Here is an 18,090-nt window from a genome sequence, read left to right as displayed (position 1 = left end):
CTTCAGATAACAATACCTAAATGAATTTTCTCAAACTCAAGAACTGATAAGTGAATAATACACTTCTAAAGGCAGAAAGGAAATGTGGTATTTTCATTTGATTAGTCACTCCACAGAAGGACTTCATCAAGTAACAATTTGCAACAACAACTTGGACCATACCCACACATTCTGCTGTAAGGATATATGACAATATTCTTTCATTGTTTATGATATTTGTGCATCAAAATTTACCTGATATGGCTTATAAGTGGACAAATGCGGAAGACAAGTGTGTATACAAAGGTGTTTGACCATGGAAAAATATCACGCAGAAATGAAAAAATTCATGGATTTGATATTCTAATTGGTGTTTATGAATCTAAAAATAAAAATGCTTTGCAATTATGGAGTAGAAAAGATGGCTGCCCTCTCTTCAACAAAAGTTTGAGCTGTCAAAGTTCTCAAAAGTAGTACTTTTTGATGATGTGAGTGCAAGAAGCAGAAGTAATAATAAGCTAGAATCTATTAAAGATGTATTTGAAAAAAAAATAGATGTATTTGAAATCTGGAATCTGTATTTAAAGCATAGACATATTCCAGGTTCATGCATGGCAGTTGACAGCTACATTCAAAGGGCTGTGTCTATTTGGGGTACTTTCAAATAATAGAAAAGTGAGAATAAAAATTTGGGTTTGCCACCATCATCAAGAAAAGAAAAAGACAACCCACATAATGGAAAAAAATATTTGCAAATCATGTATCTGATAAGGGATCTGTATCCAGACTATACAAAGAACTCTTGTAACTAAATAATAAAAAGACAAATAACTAAAAAATGAACCAAGGATTTAAATAGACATTGCTCCAAAGATATCCAACGGCCAATACACATATGAAAAGATGCTCAACATCATTAGTCATTAGGGAAATGCAAACCAAAAACCATAATGGGATGCGACTCTACACTTGCTAAAATAGCACAATAAAAAAAGACATATTTGGGGCCGGCTCCATGGCTGAGTGGTTAAGTTCGCATGCTCCACTGCGGCGGCCCAGGGTTCTGATCCTGGGCGTGGACATGGCACAGCTCATCAGGCCACGTTGAGGCGACATCCCACATCCCACAACTAGAAGGACCTGCAACTAAGATATACAACTGTGTACAGGGTGGGGTTTGGGGAGACAAAGCAGGAAAAAAAAAAAAAAAAAAAAAAGATTGGCAACAGTTGTTAGCCCAGGTGCCAACCTTTAAAAAAAAAAAAAAAAAAGACATATTTATAAGTGTTGACAAGGATGTGGAGAAACTGGAATCTTTATATACTGCCAGTGGGATTGTAAAATGGTGCAGCCACTGTGGAACACAGCCTAGCAGTTCATAACACAGTTAAACCTACCATGTGACCCATCAATTTCACACCTAAGTACCTACCCAAGAGAAACGAAAACACCTTCACACAAATACTTGTACTCTAACGTTCAAAGAAACATTATTCATAATAGCCAAAAAGTAGAAACAACCCAAATGTCCATTACCTGCTGAATGGATAAACAAATGTGCTATACTATTTGGCAATAATAAGGCCTGAATTATTGATACAGGTTACAACTTGGACGGACATGGAAAATATTATGCAAAGTGAAACAAACCAGTCACAAACTATGATATACTGTGTGATTCCATTTATATGAAATATCCAGAAAGCGAAAATCCACAGAGACATAAAGTACACTGATCAGTGGTTGCCTAGGGTGGGAGGGAGGATGAGGAGTGACTGCCAACAGGAAAAAGTTTCTTTTTGGGTAATAAAAATATTCTTCAATTCCATTATGGTGATGTTTGAACAACTGTGAAAATATACTAAAACTCACTAAATTGTACACTTTAAATTGGTGAATTTTATGTAAGTAAACTCTCAATAAAGCAGTTTTTAAAAATATGGGTTTGCTATATTTAAATTCTTATTAAATTCTAATAAAGTTGATTTTTGCTATCCCTTTATTTTTACTTCTGTGAATTATTCATAAAATGGCTTAAAAATAAGGTCCATTATTCCCAGATGGTAAATGGTGATGACTATTTTCTTGGTATACTGAGGATTAATCAATCTTCTTAAATGGACATTTAGGTTGTTAGTAACTTTTCACTAGTATAAGCAACCAAAGTTGCTTTCAACATTTTTGTTTATACATCTTTATAAAGCTGTCAAATTATTTCCTTAAGAAAAATTCCTAGAAATGAAATTCTGGGTGAAAAGGTGTTCCTCTAGAGAGGCAGCAGCAATTTATACTTCCAACAGCAATCTTCAAGGAACATGCTTGACTTCATAGCTTAGGAAAAAAAATTCCCAATAAGAAAAAAACACCTGTAACAAAACAACAAAAGAAAAAACAAAACAAAACCAACAAAAAAACGAAAAAAAACAATAATCAAAAACTCTTTCAAATACTTCAGGCTAAGCCTTCCTCCAATTCTGGCTTTAACGACAAGAAACAGAGAATTTTATTACATGACATTTCTTAATTGTAGGTTTTACAATTTAGAACATTCCTAATTCTCTCAGAATGAACATCCCACTTACAAATTACATTTATAGGCAGAAAGTAACAAAAATGCTTAGCTTTCTCTTATTTAAAAAACATATTTATGAGCCAGCCCTCATAGCCTAGTGGTTAAAGTTGGGCATTCTCTGCTTCAGCAGCCTGGGTTCCCAGGCGTGGAACCACACCTCTTGTCTGTCGGTAGCCATGATGTGGCAGCATCTCACATAGACAAACTAGAAGGACTTACAACTAGAATATACAACTATGTACCAGAGCTTTGGGGAGGGAAAAAAAAGAAAAAAAAGAGAAAGACTGGCCATAGCCATAAGCTCAGGGCAAATCTTACCCAGCAAAAAAAATGAAAAGAAAAACGGCTATAGCTCTGTGCACTGAGAGCGCTTAGAAGCAATAATCCCCCAGTAGCAGCAAGATAACCAGTGACTAAATTCTGGTTTCTAAATATGATTTTCCAGTAAAAGGAACCAGGGCAGCTTGGAGAAATGGGCTGATTCCAGGGCTAGCACAGGGAGAATACAAAATAAGCCTGTGATAATTGCCAAAAGTTGGAAGCAACCAAGATGTCCTTCAGTAGGTGAATGGATAAATAAACATAAATAAAAAAGCATAAATAATGGTACATCCATTAATGGAAGAGTATTCAGCGCCAAAAAAAAAAAAGAGCTATTAAGCCATGAAAAGATATGGAGGAACCTTAAATGCATATTATTAAGTGAAAGAAGGCAGTATGAAAAGATCACACATTGCATGGTTTCAACTATGTGACATTCTGGAAAAGGCAAAACTTTGGAGACAGTAAAAGATGAGTGATTACCAGGGGTTAGGTAGGAGGGAGGGATGAAGAGGAGGAACACAGAGGAACTAGTTTTTAGAGCAGTGAAACTATTCTGTGCCATACTATAATGGTGGATACGGGTCATTACACATTTGTCCAAACCTACAAAGTGTACACCATGAAGAGTGAACCCTAATGTAAACTAAGAACTTTGACTGATAATAAACAATGTCAGTGTAGCTTCATCAGTTGTAAACAAAATAAAATATACAAACAAATACATAAATCTGGGATATCTCACAGTACTGGAGAATAAGGAAGTACTCAAAAAACAAAAGGATAGGGACACGTCAAAGGACACAAGAGTCTATCTGAAAGAATTTCCAATAGCTAAAACTAAAACAGTTTGAGCAATAAAATAAATAACATAGAATTGAAGTATAACACAAACTATAAAATAAATATACATGTGTGTCCATCTTGACATAAACGATTATATAAATATATAAATAAGGGGTGAAGAGACAAAAAATCTTCCATACAGAAGAATTCCAAATACTTCCCCTTCTGGGAGGTGGTACTTAATTCCATCCCCTACTTCCCAACCCCTCACTCCCACCTCCAGTGGGGGTAGGCTAGACTTAGTGACTCACTTCCAAAGAACGGAGTAAAGAAAGGAGAAAATAGTACATTTTCAGTGGAGGAACTTGGCAAACACCACCTTATCCAAGTCATGAAGGTTAAGATCACCATATGGACATCGCATGCTCCCTGATATGATATGATGGGAAGGGCACTTCACCTCCGTGGTATTCCTTCCAAAACTCATATAACTCCCGTCTAATCATGAGAAAAACATCAGGCAAGTCCAGATTGGGATACATTCCACAAGTTGTGAAAAACAAGGAAAGACTGAGAAACTATTACAGACGAGAAGAGAGTGGGGAAACACGACAAATAAATGTAATGTGGTACCCTGAAGTGGATGCTGGGAAAAGAAAGAACGCACTGATGGATAACTGGTGAAATCCAAATAAAGCCTGGAATTAGTTAATAGTCATGTACTACTAACATCGGGTTCTTAGTTTTGAGAAATGTACCATGGTAATGTAAGATGTTAACAATGGGGGAAACTGGGCAGGAGGTATACAAAAGTTGGCACTATCTTTGCAACTTTTCTACATTTAAAAAATATTCAAAGATAGAAAGTTTTATTTAAAAACAACAACAAGATTAAACTTTAAAATGGAGCCATAAATCCACTAAACCAACACAGATATCTTTTTGGAAAATGTTAACCTTCTAAATTTAACTACCATTTACTCCATTTTAAAAGTCTGTTAAATAAAGTTAAAGAAAAACAAAGCTGAGAGAAAGAAAGCTAACAATTTCTTATTGGAGATTAAATCACACATGAATCTGAAACATGATGTACTGTATATTAATAGTCCTAGAACTACGCATATTATACTAGGAACATTTGATTGACATTATTAGAAATACTTCATAACACAGTAAAAAAAACCTCATATTGTGCCAATTTAGCCTTCTGTCAAGTTTCACTGTGCACTGTGGTTCACTGCATTTTACTAGGAAAGAGGGAACCTATCTACTCCACTAGCGGCATTATGATAGAGAGACAAACGTTTGGTAAGTTCACACCTTTCACATGTTATGATACTTCTGAGGGGAAGACATCTTGCCTCTAACTTCAGAGATAAAAGAAATGAATATTGAAAGACAGTTAAGAAAGGTTATCCAAAACTCGGATATAAGGCCAAAAGGCAGACAGCATGTCCTTTCAACATAATATGGGGGCACAGACCCTTTCGAAGGCTATTTAATTACTAAAGGGAATGTACTTTGCTCCATTATTCTATTTACTATCAAATTAAATATCCCAGATTAAGTAAAGTTACATGTTAACTTGCACATTTTTGTTCAGCAGAGTTGCAAATCATTTTCGTCAGAAGAGAAAATTCCAAAGGTTAGGTTTATTGTAACCTAGCCATCTTATTCTAAAATTCCTTCATTAAATGGCCTATGAATACAGAGCTCCTCAAATGCTCTTTCAACTAGCCTATTTTACTTGTTCTCTCAGTAATTAATGAATTGAATAAAATATTTGATATATGCTCACTTAATATTTGCATGAGTCATGTTTTTAATTTTTTAAAGTTATACTGTGACAGGCATAAGGCACTTTCCATGACATACCTGACCTGGCCTTTCCTACATACAGCTCTGCAAATCCTACAATCTCACAGGGCTATTATGATGATAGTTTTTCTGCATGATAATACTGTCAATTATTTAGTTATTGGAATTATCAAATAACATCTTTCTGTCTCAAAGATAAGTGAGAAAAGAATCTAAGTAAAAACATGTTATTTTTATGACCATCTCTATTTCACCATTCACTTTGCATCCTGTCAGTAAAGTATATAAAAAACAAACATCAACACTATTCTATACTACTTCTCCTGAATTTTCCCACCTGCGCATTTTAAAAACAATGGGAAATGCACAAAGATTCCCTTGTTTTCACTGGAGCCATTTCCTGAAGAGATTTTTAAGTCTCAATCTCTGTATGAGAAAACAAAGATATATAAAGAAGACTGAGTACTTGCTGAGTTAGCATTAAGAAATTACCCACAGAATCACAGAATAGAAGATTTAGATGGGACTTTAAAGATCTTCCTGTCCAATCCTCTGTGTTAAAGAAAAGGGAAAGTTGGGCCAAAAGGAGTATAGTGACTTTTCAGAGGTCTGAGAGTGGCTAAAATTAATGCAATCTAACTTCTAAGACTTTCTAAGTTGCCATACGCCTCTCGTGATGGCCCTGTGGGTTAATTTTCTTAATTTAGACAAATTAGCAGAAAAATTTTTCTTCCATCTGTTCCAGGTACCTTTCTTCTTTAAATGATAGGGGCTAATACCTAGTTGAGGTGTAAACTATAACTGCTTTTACTTTCATAAACATGATTAATTATAGTTAAATCTTGATTACATATTTTGAGATTTAAGCAAAAAAAGAGTAGTAAAAAGAAAAGAAAATCACAACTTCATATTTCCACTGTTACATTTTTCATTAAAAACAAAAGTCTAGACTAATGTGGGTTTTTTTAAAGTAAGAAAATTGGATATTGTCAAATTGTCAATCTCAATGTACTTCTGGTGAATTCAAGTGGACTAATCATAAACATGAATTTCAATTTTCAGGTTTTAGCATTGGGAAAGGAAGCATTATTGCATCTCACCCAGCCCATAATCAGTAGTCCATTAAAGCAAAAGAGAAAATAAAATTCTGTACCCTGACATCACTTCTAGGTGAAGCTGTCCCGAGACAGTTAAGAAAGCAGGAACATTGAAGAAATTCTCCTCAGGGACCTTTACTTTGCTTGAAGGCTGCAAAGGAAAACCACAAAAAGCTATTACGTGTTTTGCTCTGCTTTCTACAGTCACATATGCACCACAACTAAAAACCATAATGCAATGAAACATATGTGAGGACAGGTCATCTCACGAAAATAAGGGCAGTTCTCAGCACACATCTTTAAAAGAGAAAATGCCTGCTTGGAAATTGCTCGGGTCCAGGAATTTGTTCCATATTTCCAAAACATACAACTACCAAAGGACAAAGTACTTCTGTCACGAAATACAATTCTCCTTAAAAAAGATTTTATGAACTAAAAATTTTAAATGGGGAGAATTACATAATCTCTTAAAGTTTTGACTCATGATTGAGATTTAAATTTCTCAAGGGAAGAGACTTTAGAACATGAGTTGTCATATTATTAAGCTGTTAATAATCATAATTTTAATACAGCTCTTTATAAACTTTTAAACACATTATTTCATTTAATTTTCACCACAACTAGGAGGTGAGAACAGGACCCTATCTTTAAAAGACAACATGAGCAATTAGATTTAAAGATTTTTATAAACTTACACTATAGATAAGGTGCAAACAGTATTTGAAAAGGGCAGGAAACAAGCCAGCTGATATTTATAACAAGTAAGCTAAAAAAATTATTTGGAGGTCAAACACAATTTAAATAGCATAATTAAGAAAGCCTCTGGATCAAGTTATGGCTATTATACCCTTTAATGGGAAGGAAGCTAATTTACCTACTCAAATTTCAAATTGTGCAATTATTGAAAATGTTTTTGTGTAATGCTGCAGTTACTGTAAAAGCAACAAAGCCAATTTTAAATATGCAATAGAGGATATAACACTCCTTTTAAGAGACTTAGTACCAAATATTGAGTTACAGAAACAAATGAAATGAAGGATCTTATTTAATTCCATTGGTTGTTCTAAAACTATTGCATATTATGTATAGGGGTGTGTGTGTGAATGAGAAATCTACTGTAAAACTTACCAATTGAAATCATTTATTTATTTTGTAATCGTTTATTTTTTTTTAACTTACTCTGATACTGGTCCCAAATGTCCTATCATTGCTTTCTTAAAATCTATCTTTGAATCCCATTATTACTGAAAGGATATTGTTTCCCCTTGGAAACAACAGTCTTAAGTATTTAAGACTAAAATATTTTATCTGACCAACAAAATCTCAAAATTAAAGATACGTTCTCTGTTTCTTCACTATTTACTAAATAATTACTTTTCAAATAAGGCCCAGCACATTTGCAAGAATATTATACTTTCTCCTTTCCTTCACCTCTTTAGTTTATAACTTGTAGCGGTGTTTTATCCTGACTTAAAGTGATTTCTCTCACTCACTGTGCATATAAAAAAGTCTAGCCTTTATGATTAGATTTTAGTCTTTCATTTATTAGCATTTGTACAAAATGGAATCTGACCTTCTCACATCTCTGAAATCCAACTTATTTAAACAGGTACAAACATATCGCTACTTCATTATGCTTTCTTCAATGTCATAGGAAAGCACTTACTGAAATTCAAACTACTTTGTCATAAATTATCTCCTTTTATTTCTCCTTTACATTACAATTAACACATTACATTGATTTTTTAAAAAAAAATTTGTGTGTATTAAGTTATATTACCTACAAATTTTATTTCAGGATATTAAAAGGACATTATAGAATATTGTTTTAAAAAGTAATTGCTGAGAGTGACATCAGCAAAAATAGTAGGATAGGTAGCTCTGAAGGCCTGTTCCTCCACAGGAAAACTGAAGATAGTGAGTCAAAACTGTCAGAATCAACTGTGGAAACTCTGGAAAATAGTCAAAGGTTTATAGCAACAAAATGAATGCTGAATCAAGAAAGAGGAAACCTAAAAATGGTAGAGTCCACTCAACAACAGTAGACCGCACATCCTTCTCAGGTGCACATGGAACATTGTCTAGGACAGACCATATGCTAGGACATAAAACAAGTCTCGATAAATTTAAAAAGATTGAGATCATACAAATTATCTTCTTTGACCATAATGAACGAAACTAGAAATGGTGCAGTTACTTGGGAAAAAGAGTTTCAGGTGGTTCCTTAAAAAGACAAACAAGAATAATCTACCAATTCTACTCCGAGGTATAGACTTGAAAGAATTAAAACCAGATACTCAAATAAATGCTTGTACATTAATGTTCATAACAGCACTATTCAGAACAGCCAAAGGTGGAAACAACTCAAATGTCTATCAACAGATAAACGGATAAACAAAATGTAATATATACAAACAACAGAATAATATTCTGCCATTAGACGGAATGAAGTACTTACATATGCTAAAACATGGCTAAACCTTGAAAGCATTATGCTGAGTGGAAAAAAAAAACGACACAAAAGGTCGCATATTGTATGATCCCATTTATACGAAATATCTAGAACAGTAAATCCACAGACTGACTGGTGAGAGCCATGGTCTATGGGGAAGGAGAAATGGGAAGTGACTACTTAATGGCATGGATTTTCTTTGGAGATAATAAAAATATTTTGGAACTTGACAGAGGTGGTAGTTCTATAACATTGAAAATGTACTATATGCCACTGAAATGTACCCTTTAAAATGGTTAATTTTATGTTATATGAATTTCACCTCAATTTTTAAAAAAACATATACAAACAAGTAATTATTGGATTATGACAGGGTCAAAGACTACTAACACAGGATTGCAAATTTAAGATTCAAAATCTTAAATACTTCTGTTAGTAATGAAGAAAGAATAAAAATATATGAATTAAGCATCTAACTTTGTGACTTTGCCAATGGGTAAGGATTTATTTAACAAGATCCTCAAATTGCGACTGATAAATTGAAAAACTGAAAAATTTAACTATGTTAAAATTAAGGATTTCTATTTAATAAAAGAAGATATAGGCAAAGTTAGAAGAACTACAGCTTAAAAATAAAATATTTTCAACATCTAAAAATTGACAAGTGATTAATGGACAGAATATATAAGGATCTCCTGCCAGGAAACAAAAAAGAGAAAATAAGCTGACCCCAACTGGGCAAGGGATATGAAAAGCAGATTTACAGAAAGGAAAATTCAAACAGTTAAGATACATAAAGAAACACTCAAATTCACTATGAAGTAGAGAAACACAAATTAAAATGAGCCATGTTAAGAATTCATCACATATATCAGACTGCCAAAGATCAGAAAGCAGTACAATATGAAGTGTAGGTGTAAATGCAGGATGTGGTAGGCAGATTGCTAAGATGCACCCCAAGATTCTCAGCCCCTGGTTTATTTAATCAACCACCAAGCCAGGTAGTGATACGAAGAGATTTTGGAAGTTTAATTAAAGTTCCAAATCACATGGCCTCAAGATTTGGAGATTTTCTGAGTGTTCCTGACCCCATCACGTGAGTGCTTTAAAAGCAGAAAGTTCTCTACAGCTGGTTATAGAAGAGGAAGTCAGAGATTTGACACATAAGAAGGATCTGACATGCTGTTGCTGGTTAAAGATAGAGAAGGACACGTAGAAAGGTGATTAGAGCAGTCTCTAGGAGCTGAGAGCAACTTGACCAGCAGCCAGCAACAAAATGGGAACTTCAGTCCTACAACTGCAAGGAATTGAATTCTGCTGACAGCAGGAATAAGTGTGGAAGAGAGCTTCAAGTTCCATGAAAATGCAGCTGGCTGACATGATGGTTTCAGCCTTGTGAGACCTTGAGTAGAGAACCCAGCCATACCATCCTGGACCACTGACCTATAGAACTGAGAGCTAATAAAGGGGTGCTGTTTGTGGTAATTTTTTACACAGCGACAGAAAACTAATTGATAGAGAAACAGGAACCCTTAGGTAATGCCAGTATAGCATAAACTGGTACTGCTATTCTAGAGAACTTAGTGAAATTAAGAATGTACATATCTATGACCTAGGAATTCCACTCCTGGATATATATTCTAGAGAAATTTTCATACAAGTCTATTAGGGAATATATATGACTATTTATTGCAGTATTTTTTTCTGGGTGTAATTTAGAATTGAAAACAACCTCAGGCTCCATTACTAGAAGAATGGATACGTAAAATGTAGCAGACAAATACCATTGAATATTCTGTAGCAATGAGAAGAGACAAATTGATGTACCCACAGGAACATGGATAGAATTTCAAAACAAATAGTTAAACAGAAAAAAGTAGGAAACAAGATACATAATACATTATCATTAATGTAAACTAAAACAACATGCACACAAAAGATCACTCATATTTTATGAGGCTACATACATAATAAAAGATATATCAAAGATATTAAAGTGAGTACTTCCAAGAGGGAGAAGAATACACAGTGGGAGTGGGTATTGGGATAAAGGGGAAAAAATAAAACAAGAAAGGGGCTACTTTGGATTGTGTTTTGTCAGCTTGGCATTACTGCTCCCATCTAAACTGAGGACTCTGTTTCCTAGAATCCCTTTTCCTGCACGGTTGCAGGTTACAGTTGGCCATCTATTGTTGGAGAGGAATGTGCACAAGAGTTGAGAGGAGAAAATGAAGTTGAACAGTCATTACTCTCAGAAGATTGTGGCAGTCTGACAGAGTGACACACACCGAGATGCTTGGAGCTCTCTAGTTTCTAGCTTGTCTTCTCTACTACTGACCAATGGTAGTTCCAAGACCCGAATGCAGTCTCAATTGCAGTTACTACAGAGTGGACTGTGTTAGATTAATTGCAATCATGGCTCCAATTTTTCACTCCTCTCTGGATGAGCACCCCTTGGCATATCACACATTAACTCTGAGGTTGGCCATGTGACTTGTTTTGGCCAATGGTATGGTAAAAAAAAATTGACAAAAATAGAGGCGTGAAAAAGTGCTTGTGCATTTCCACATTCTTTTTCAGACCTATACCACCAAAGAGATCACACCCTGATCAGCATGATGGAAGACTTTGAGAGACACATGGAGAAGAGATGGGTCGCAGACTGGCCAGTTCCCAGCCAACCTGTCAGCTGACCAAGCCCAACCCAGATCAGAACTACCCCAATAACCCACAGACTCATGGGAAAGAACAAATGCTTTTGTTACACAGTGATACAATACAAGGGCCTCACAAAGACCAATAACAATAGTGTGCCATGAATGAAAATTATGTTTAACTCAACTCTACATTCCTGAGATTAAACAAATACATGTTCAGATGCACATACTTCTTTCTATAAAAACGACCATAGCCAATCTGCACTAAGCATTTACTTCGTGCCAGTACTGTGCTGAGGAGTTTACAAGCAACCCAATGAGCTAAGTACTAGTATCCCCATTTACAGAGGAGAAAATTGAGACACAGAGATTAATAATTTAACTTGCCTAACATGACTCAGACTATGAACCAAAGTGGTCAGGCTCTAGAAACTCTATCCTTAACCATAACGTGATATTGCTACACAATATTTTCAGGATTCACAAGAAACAGTTAACAGTGGTTGATTCTAGAGAAGGAAACTAGATCACTGGGAAACAAAAGTGGGAAGGAATCCTTCTGTACTTTTTTTTTTCCCTCTGAGGAAGATTAGCCCTGAGCTAACATCTCTGCCAACCCTCCTCTTTTTTTTTTTTTTTTTTTGCTTGAGGAAGATTAGCCCTGAGCTAACATCTGTGCCAATCCTCCTCCACTTTATATGTAGGTTGCCACCACTGCATAGCTGACAAGTGGTGTAGGTCCGTGCCTGAGATCTGAACTTGCGAACCCAGGCTGCTGAAGCAGAGCATGCTGAACTTAACCACTATGCCATGGGGCTGGCCCCCTCTTTTGTACTTCTAAATTGGTACCTTTTGAACTATGAACCACATTACCTATTCAAAAAATAAATTTAAAATAACTTATTTCTTAAAAAGTGGGGCTTTGAGGTATTATCAGCAAATACTCAAAGTAAACAGTATACCAGTTTTATTTTCTCTGTATTCTTTATCACATAAACACTAACAATTTTATCTTTCGTCCTACGGTAGCATGGATTCCTTTGGTCAGCACCAATAGGAAAATCAAAAAGCCAAGAACAAGGCAGGGAACACAATCAAATACCAGGGAGAATATAGGTAGCTAGGAAAGTCTAACACTGCACTACTTATAACAAAAACAGAGTCAGGGCATGCCAAGAGAAGAGAAGGCCAACGATTCTGAGTTCTCTGAGTAGAGATCGAGCTCATACATCTTGGTATGCTAAGCATCTAGCACAGCGAGAGATAAATAATTGTTTCATAAACACTTGCTGACCAAAAGAGTCTTGTCAAATGTGAGCAGAAGGGGTTAGCAATCAGACAGCAGAAGAGGCAAAGTCTGATGAAGAAGCAAAAAAAAGCACAAAAAACATATGTAGCACATTTAGCGATAAAAGCTTCTAGCAATGTCATGGCTTTGCTGGTCTAAAAGATACCTGAGTGCACCTTCAGTGTGATGTTTGCTTTCAACATAGGCACTGATAAACAGGTAGTATCAGAGAAGGAAACTTCTGTTTCTTATATTAACTTCTATAACTATACTGCTTATAATTCTCTATTACTTTCCTAGTAGAGCTGTAAATAGGTGTTTACTGTGGCTTTTCTTTAATATCACCATCATCTTAACACCTACAAGAATTCTTAAAAATACAAAAGGTAGAGAATATATTTTGAATATATAGCTGTAAGTTTAAAGTGGCTTAGAGGAAACTCTTCATTTTCTTCAGAGAAGTAAATAGTGTGACTCTTGTGATTCTATCTTCCTCCTATACACTCTCAGTCATAAACACGTAATCTGTAGGTATCCCATGTAATTAAATACCATTTTTGGCTAAATATAAAAGACATCTTCTCTCCTCTGCCCACCTTCCCAACACTGTTTCCCTAATTTTGACATCCATCAAACAAGAAGATTTAGAAGAGATGATAAGACAGAATCATCAATATAATCTTCTGATCACTGAAAAAGAGCTCTCTTCAATTTCATCTTTTTCTGCTTTCTCCAGGATGTGGCTCACTCCGTTCCAAAGGAGGCGTGTATCTGTGCACTCTCTCATATACCCTTCTGTTCTCTACAAAGCATCCCCAGTTACCGCTGGGACAGTTTCTTTACTTCCTTCTCTCTTTACACTTATAAATCTCAAAATGGCCCAAACCTATATTAAGCACTATAAGAGTCATAAGTTTTAAAGTAAAAATTAAACATAACATTTAAAATGCCATGTTTTCTATCTTTAAAAAGTTTCTGAAGCAAAATACTGAGCTGGGTGAAAGCATTTGGTTGTTTATTGTATTATTCTCTGTGCTTTCTGAATGTTTAAAATTACAAAAAACTACAGATCAATATTTACAGCTTTTAAAAATGTACAGCATATTATGTGTCAATACTTAATTCTCCTATTTTCAAGCATAAAAGAAACTGTTTCTCCTTCAGTTTCACTGTTTTTGTTTTGTTTACCTGGTGTTCTCTAAGTTTTCATTAACAGTTGCAGTATTTTATCTATATAATCCATTAAACAGTCTTACGGCTGTCCTGTGAATATAATTATTGTATATTTCTGTAAGGGAAAATGAATTCTAACATTCAAAATAACCAACTTAAAAATGAACTTTTTTTTTTTTGAAGATTGGTACCTGAGCTAACAACTGTGGCCAATCTTTTTGTTTGTTTGTTTATTTCTGCTTTATCTCCCCAAATCCCCCCTGGTACATAGTTTACATCTTAGTTGCAGGTCCTTCTGGTTGTGGCATATGGGACGCCGCCTCAATGTGGCCTGACAAGCAGTGCCATGTCCACGCCCATGACTGGAACCCTGGGCTGCCGCAGCGGAGCGTGCGAACTTAACCACTTGGCCACGGGGCCGGCCCCTAAAAATGAACTTTCAAAATCTCTGAATATTATATTTTTGCTCTATCTTAAAAAATAGAAAACAAGATAACTAAAGAAATAAAATAAAACACGTATTTTAGGCACTATCAAAACACCACAATGACAAAAATCAATAAGTATGGGGCAAGTAATGAGATACCAAGCATTCTTGCTGGTTTATTTTCAGAAATATTTTTCATAATGAATGAAAGCTCTGATTCTCAATATTTATTTCAATGTACAGTACTTTAAAAAAGTCTTTATATTCTACTATTTCTCTGAAATAAGAGAAAATACTCAAAGGTTGAAAGAAATATGTTGAGATGGGATAAGAGTAGATGAATTATGTACCATAATTCTAAAAATCATAGAAATTACTACTGACATGCTGGAAACACTAGAAATGACCACAGCACTGTTATCCTGCAGTTCTTTAGGGAAAAAATCATATATTCACATCACACTATGTGCCACAATGTAAATAAAAATTCTGCAACTTATTTCTGGTTGATACAATTATACGGCCATCAAGCAGACATAGCATCACTTACTTCAGTGATTTGAGATACTTCAGTGATTTGAGATAGTCTCTTTATAGATTTCCACATGTACTTGGGTCTATTTCTGAGCTTTCACTTCTATTCCACTGGTTTACTTGTACACCAGTACCACAGTATTTTAATTTAGAAGCTTTATGGTACATTTTATTACCGGTTATTCAAGCATCTTTGATCAAGTATTCCTTAGCATTAACATGAATGGAGACTTTCCTAAGGTCTTCCATTGAGAAATAAATTTGTGTCTCATCTCAAACATAGATATCTCCCATATTTCCAGTCTCTACTTCAATTCATTTTCCAACTGAACAAATATTTACAGAGTGACTACTATGTGCTAGGTACTAAGCTAAATGCAGGACACAGTAATGAACAAGAGACACGGTCCCTGAGGAACTTCAGTATTTTTAATTTCAAAGGTTTAACACTGTGAAACAAAAGTTATTTAATATGAAGCTTTGCTCCTGGGAGTTTGGGAACTTGTGAATATGTCTGGAGCAGGTTACACTGACAGAGTCCTGACTTATTCACTCATTCATCAATTGGTCTGTGAATAGCCCAAAGGAACTTACAAAACTTTCTCCAAGTTTCTTTCTCCTTTAGGAGTACCAACATTCCAAGGAAAATTGGCTTACAGATTGCTGAAAAAACTAACTGCTGCTCATTTTAACAGCTGAGGTTGGGGATGTCTGAACCACGCGATCCATAGAAAATGACTCACAAGCAGTATCCTGGCCAACCACACTGAAAAGCCAGTCAACACCACTACACACTTACTAGAATGGCCAAAATCCAGAACAATGACAACACCAAATGCTGGTGAGAATGTGGAACAACAGGAACTCTCGTTCATTGCTGGTGGGGATGCAAAATGGCACAGCCACTTTGGAAGACAGTTTGGCGTTTTCTTACGAAACTAAACATACTCTTGCCATACAATCCAGCAATTGCACTCCCGGGTATTTACCTAAAAGAGATGAAAACTTATGCCCACATAAAAACCTGCACACAGACGTTTATAGCAGCTTTATTAATAATTGCCAAAATGTGGAAGCAACCAAGATGTCCTTCACTACGTGAATGGATAAATAAACTGTGGTACATCCAGATAAAGGAATATTATTCAATGCTAAAAAGAAATGAACTACCAAGCCATGAAAAGACATGGAGGAAACAAATGCATATTACTAAATAAAAGAAGCCCATCTGAAAAGGCTACACGCTATGTGATTCCAACTATATGACATTCTGGAAAACGCAAAACCGTGGAGACAGTAAAAAGACCAGTGGTGACTAGGGGTTAGGGGGGAGGGAGGTAGAGCATGGGGGATTTTTAGAGCAGTGAAACCACTATATATGCTACTATAATGGTGGATATATGTCATTATGCATTTTTCCAAACACACAGAATGTACAACTCAAAGAGTGTAGCCTAATGTAATCTATGGACTTCGGGTGATAACGTGTCAATGTAGAGTCATCAACTGTAACAAATGTGTCACTCTGGTGGGGAAGGCTATGCATGTGTGGGAGCAGGGGTATATGGGAAATATTTTATCTTTGCTCAGTTTTGCTGTCAACCTAAAACTGCTCTAAAAAGTAACATCTGTTTAAAAAAAGTCAGTCAACATATGGGCCTCTATGATCAATATGCTATATCCTTCATTTGCCAAGAGAAATGGTCTCATTTCTATCAGTCTCAGCAAATATGAATGAGAGAGAAAAAGAACTCCTCAGACAGAATACACGTAGCACCAGGAAGCTGTGGAGGTGGTTGTACTCATATAGGGTACAACTTGATGTTTACTCTGGCTCCTTTATTGCAAAGATGAGATTCAGAAACAGGAATGTGGGGTTTTTTTGGTTTGTTTTTATTTTTTTATACTTTGTAAATGTGCCCAGAGGTTTCATAATTAGATGATAAAACCAATAATTAAATAAACACCGAGCAACAGGGCTGACAATTATCACCACATTATCTAAAAACATTCCTTATTAGTAACTTGGAAGCATACTATACTAGGAATAAGGAATATAATCTCACTTGATACAAACAAAAAATTCAATTTCTAAACATATTACAACTCTAGAAAAGGCATTTTTTGATGCAGGGGTAGCAAGGTTTAAGGCACTTTAAAATGTGATAATTTACTTAGGAAACACAAAGAGTATATTTCTAATAAAAGTGCTGAAATGCCACTTTTTAAAAACCTGCTGAAATTTTTTTCTCTAACTTTTCTATTGCAACATACAACACACATGCAGAAAAGCACAGAAAATGTACAGCCCAATGATTTATCACAAAATAAATGCCACCCAGGTCACAAGACAGAACAGTAACAACATGAGAAGACTCTAGTGTCCCTCCCCCCAATAATTCCTCTTTCCTCCCCGAAGATAACTGTTAACCTGACCATCAAAACGTTATATTACTTTTCTAAGAATAAACTAAGCCAAAGCTAGCAGAAAGGAAATAACAAGGATCAGAGTAGAAATACATGAAACAGAAACTAAAAAGACAATAGAAAAGATCAATGAAACTAAGAGAGAAACAAAATAGACAAACCACTAGTTAAATTTACCAAGGAAAAAGAGAGAAGACTCAACAAATAAAATTATAAAGAGGAGACATTATAACTGATACCACATAAACACAAAGGATCATAAGAGACTACTATGAACAATTACATGCTGAAAAATTGGACAACCTAGAAGAAATAGATAAATTCCTAGAAATATACACCTACCAAGATTGAATCATGAAGAAATAGGAAATCTGAACAAACCAATTACTAGTAGGGAGATTGAATCAGTAATCTAAAAACATCCCACTAAAAAAAAGTTTAGAACCAAATGGTTTCACTGGCGAATTCTACAAAATATTTAATGAAGAACTACTACCAATCATTCTCAAACTCTTCTAAGAAATAAGAGAAGGGAACACCTTCAGACTCATTTTTATGA

The 18,090-nt window shown here is 35.2% G+C and overlaps 1 protein-coding gene across 6 annotated transcripts in view; it reads right to left on the bottom strand.

The window, feature by feature from the left end:
- The window catches only part of NARS2 (asparaginyl-tRNA synthetase 2, mitochondrial), a 102,364-nt gene that overhangs the window by 45,181 nt on the left and 39,093 nt on the right, over positions 1-18,090 (bottom strand). For 5 of the 6 annotated variants that reach the window (XM_014859658.3, XM_044752480.2, XM_070490579.1 and 2 more), the window contains one exon: positions 6,630-6,724. The exons of the other annotated variant lie outside the window; for it this stretch is intronic. In XM_014859658.3, the coding sequence (XP_014715144.1) occupies positions 6,630-6,724 (95 nt within the window). The remainder of the gene's footprint in view (positions 1-6,629; positions 6,725-18,090) is intronic. 6 annotated transcript variants of the gene reach the window in all.

This window comes from Equus asinus, chromosome 20, assembly GCF_041296235.1.
Source record: "Equus asinus isolate D_3611 breed Donkey chromosome 20, EquAss-T2T_v2, whole genome shotgun sequence".
In the NCBI taxonomy this organism is placed as follows: Eukaryota; Metazoa; Chordata; class Mammalia; order Perissodactyla; family Equidae; genus Equus; species Equus asinus.
Note: the sequence above shows the minus strand (reverse complement) of the source record. Positions and strands in the feature narration are given on the sequence as shown.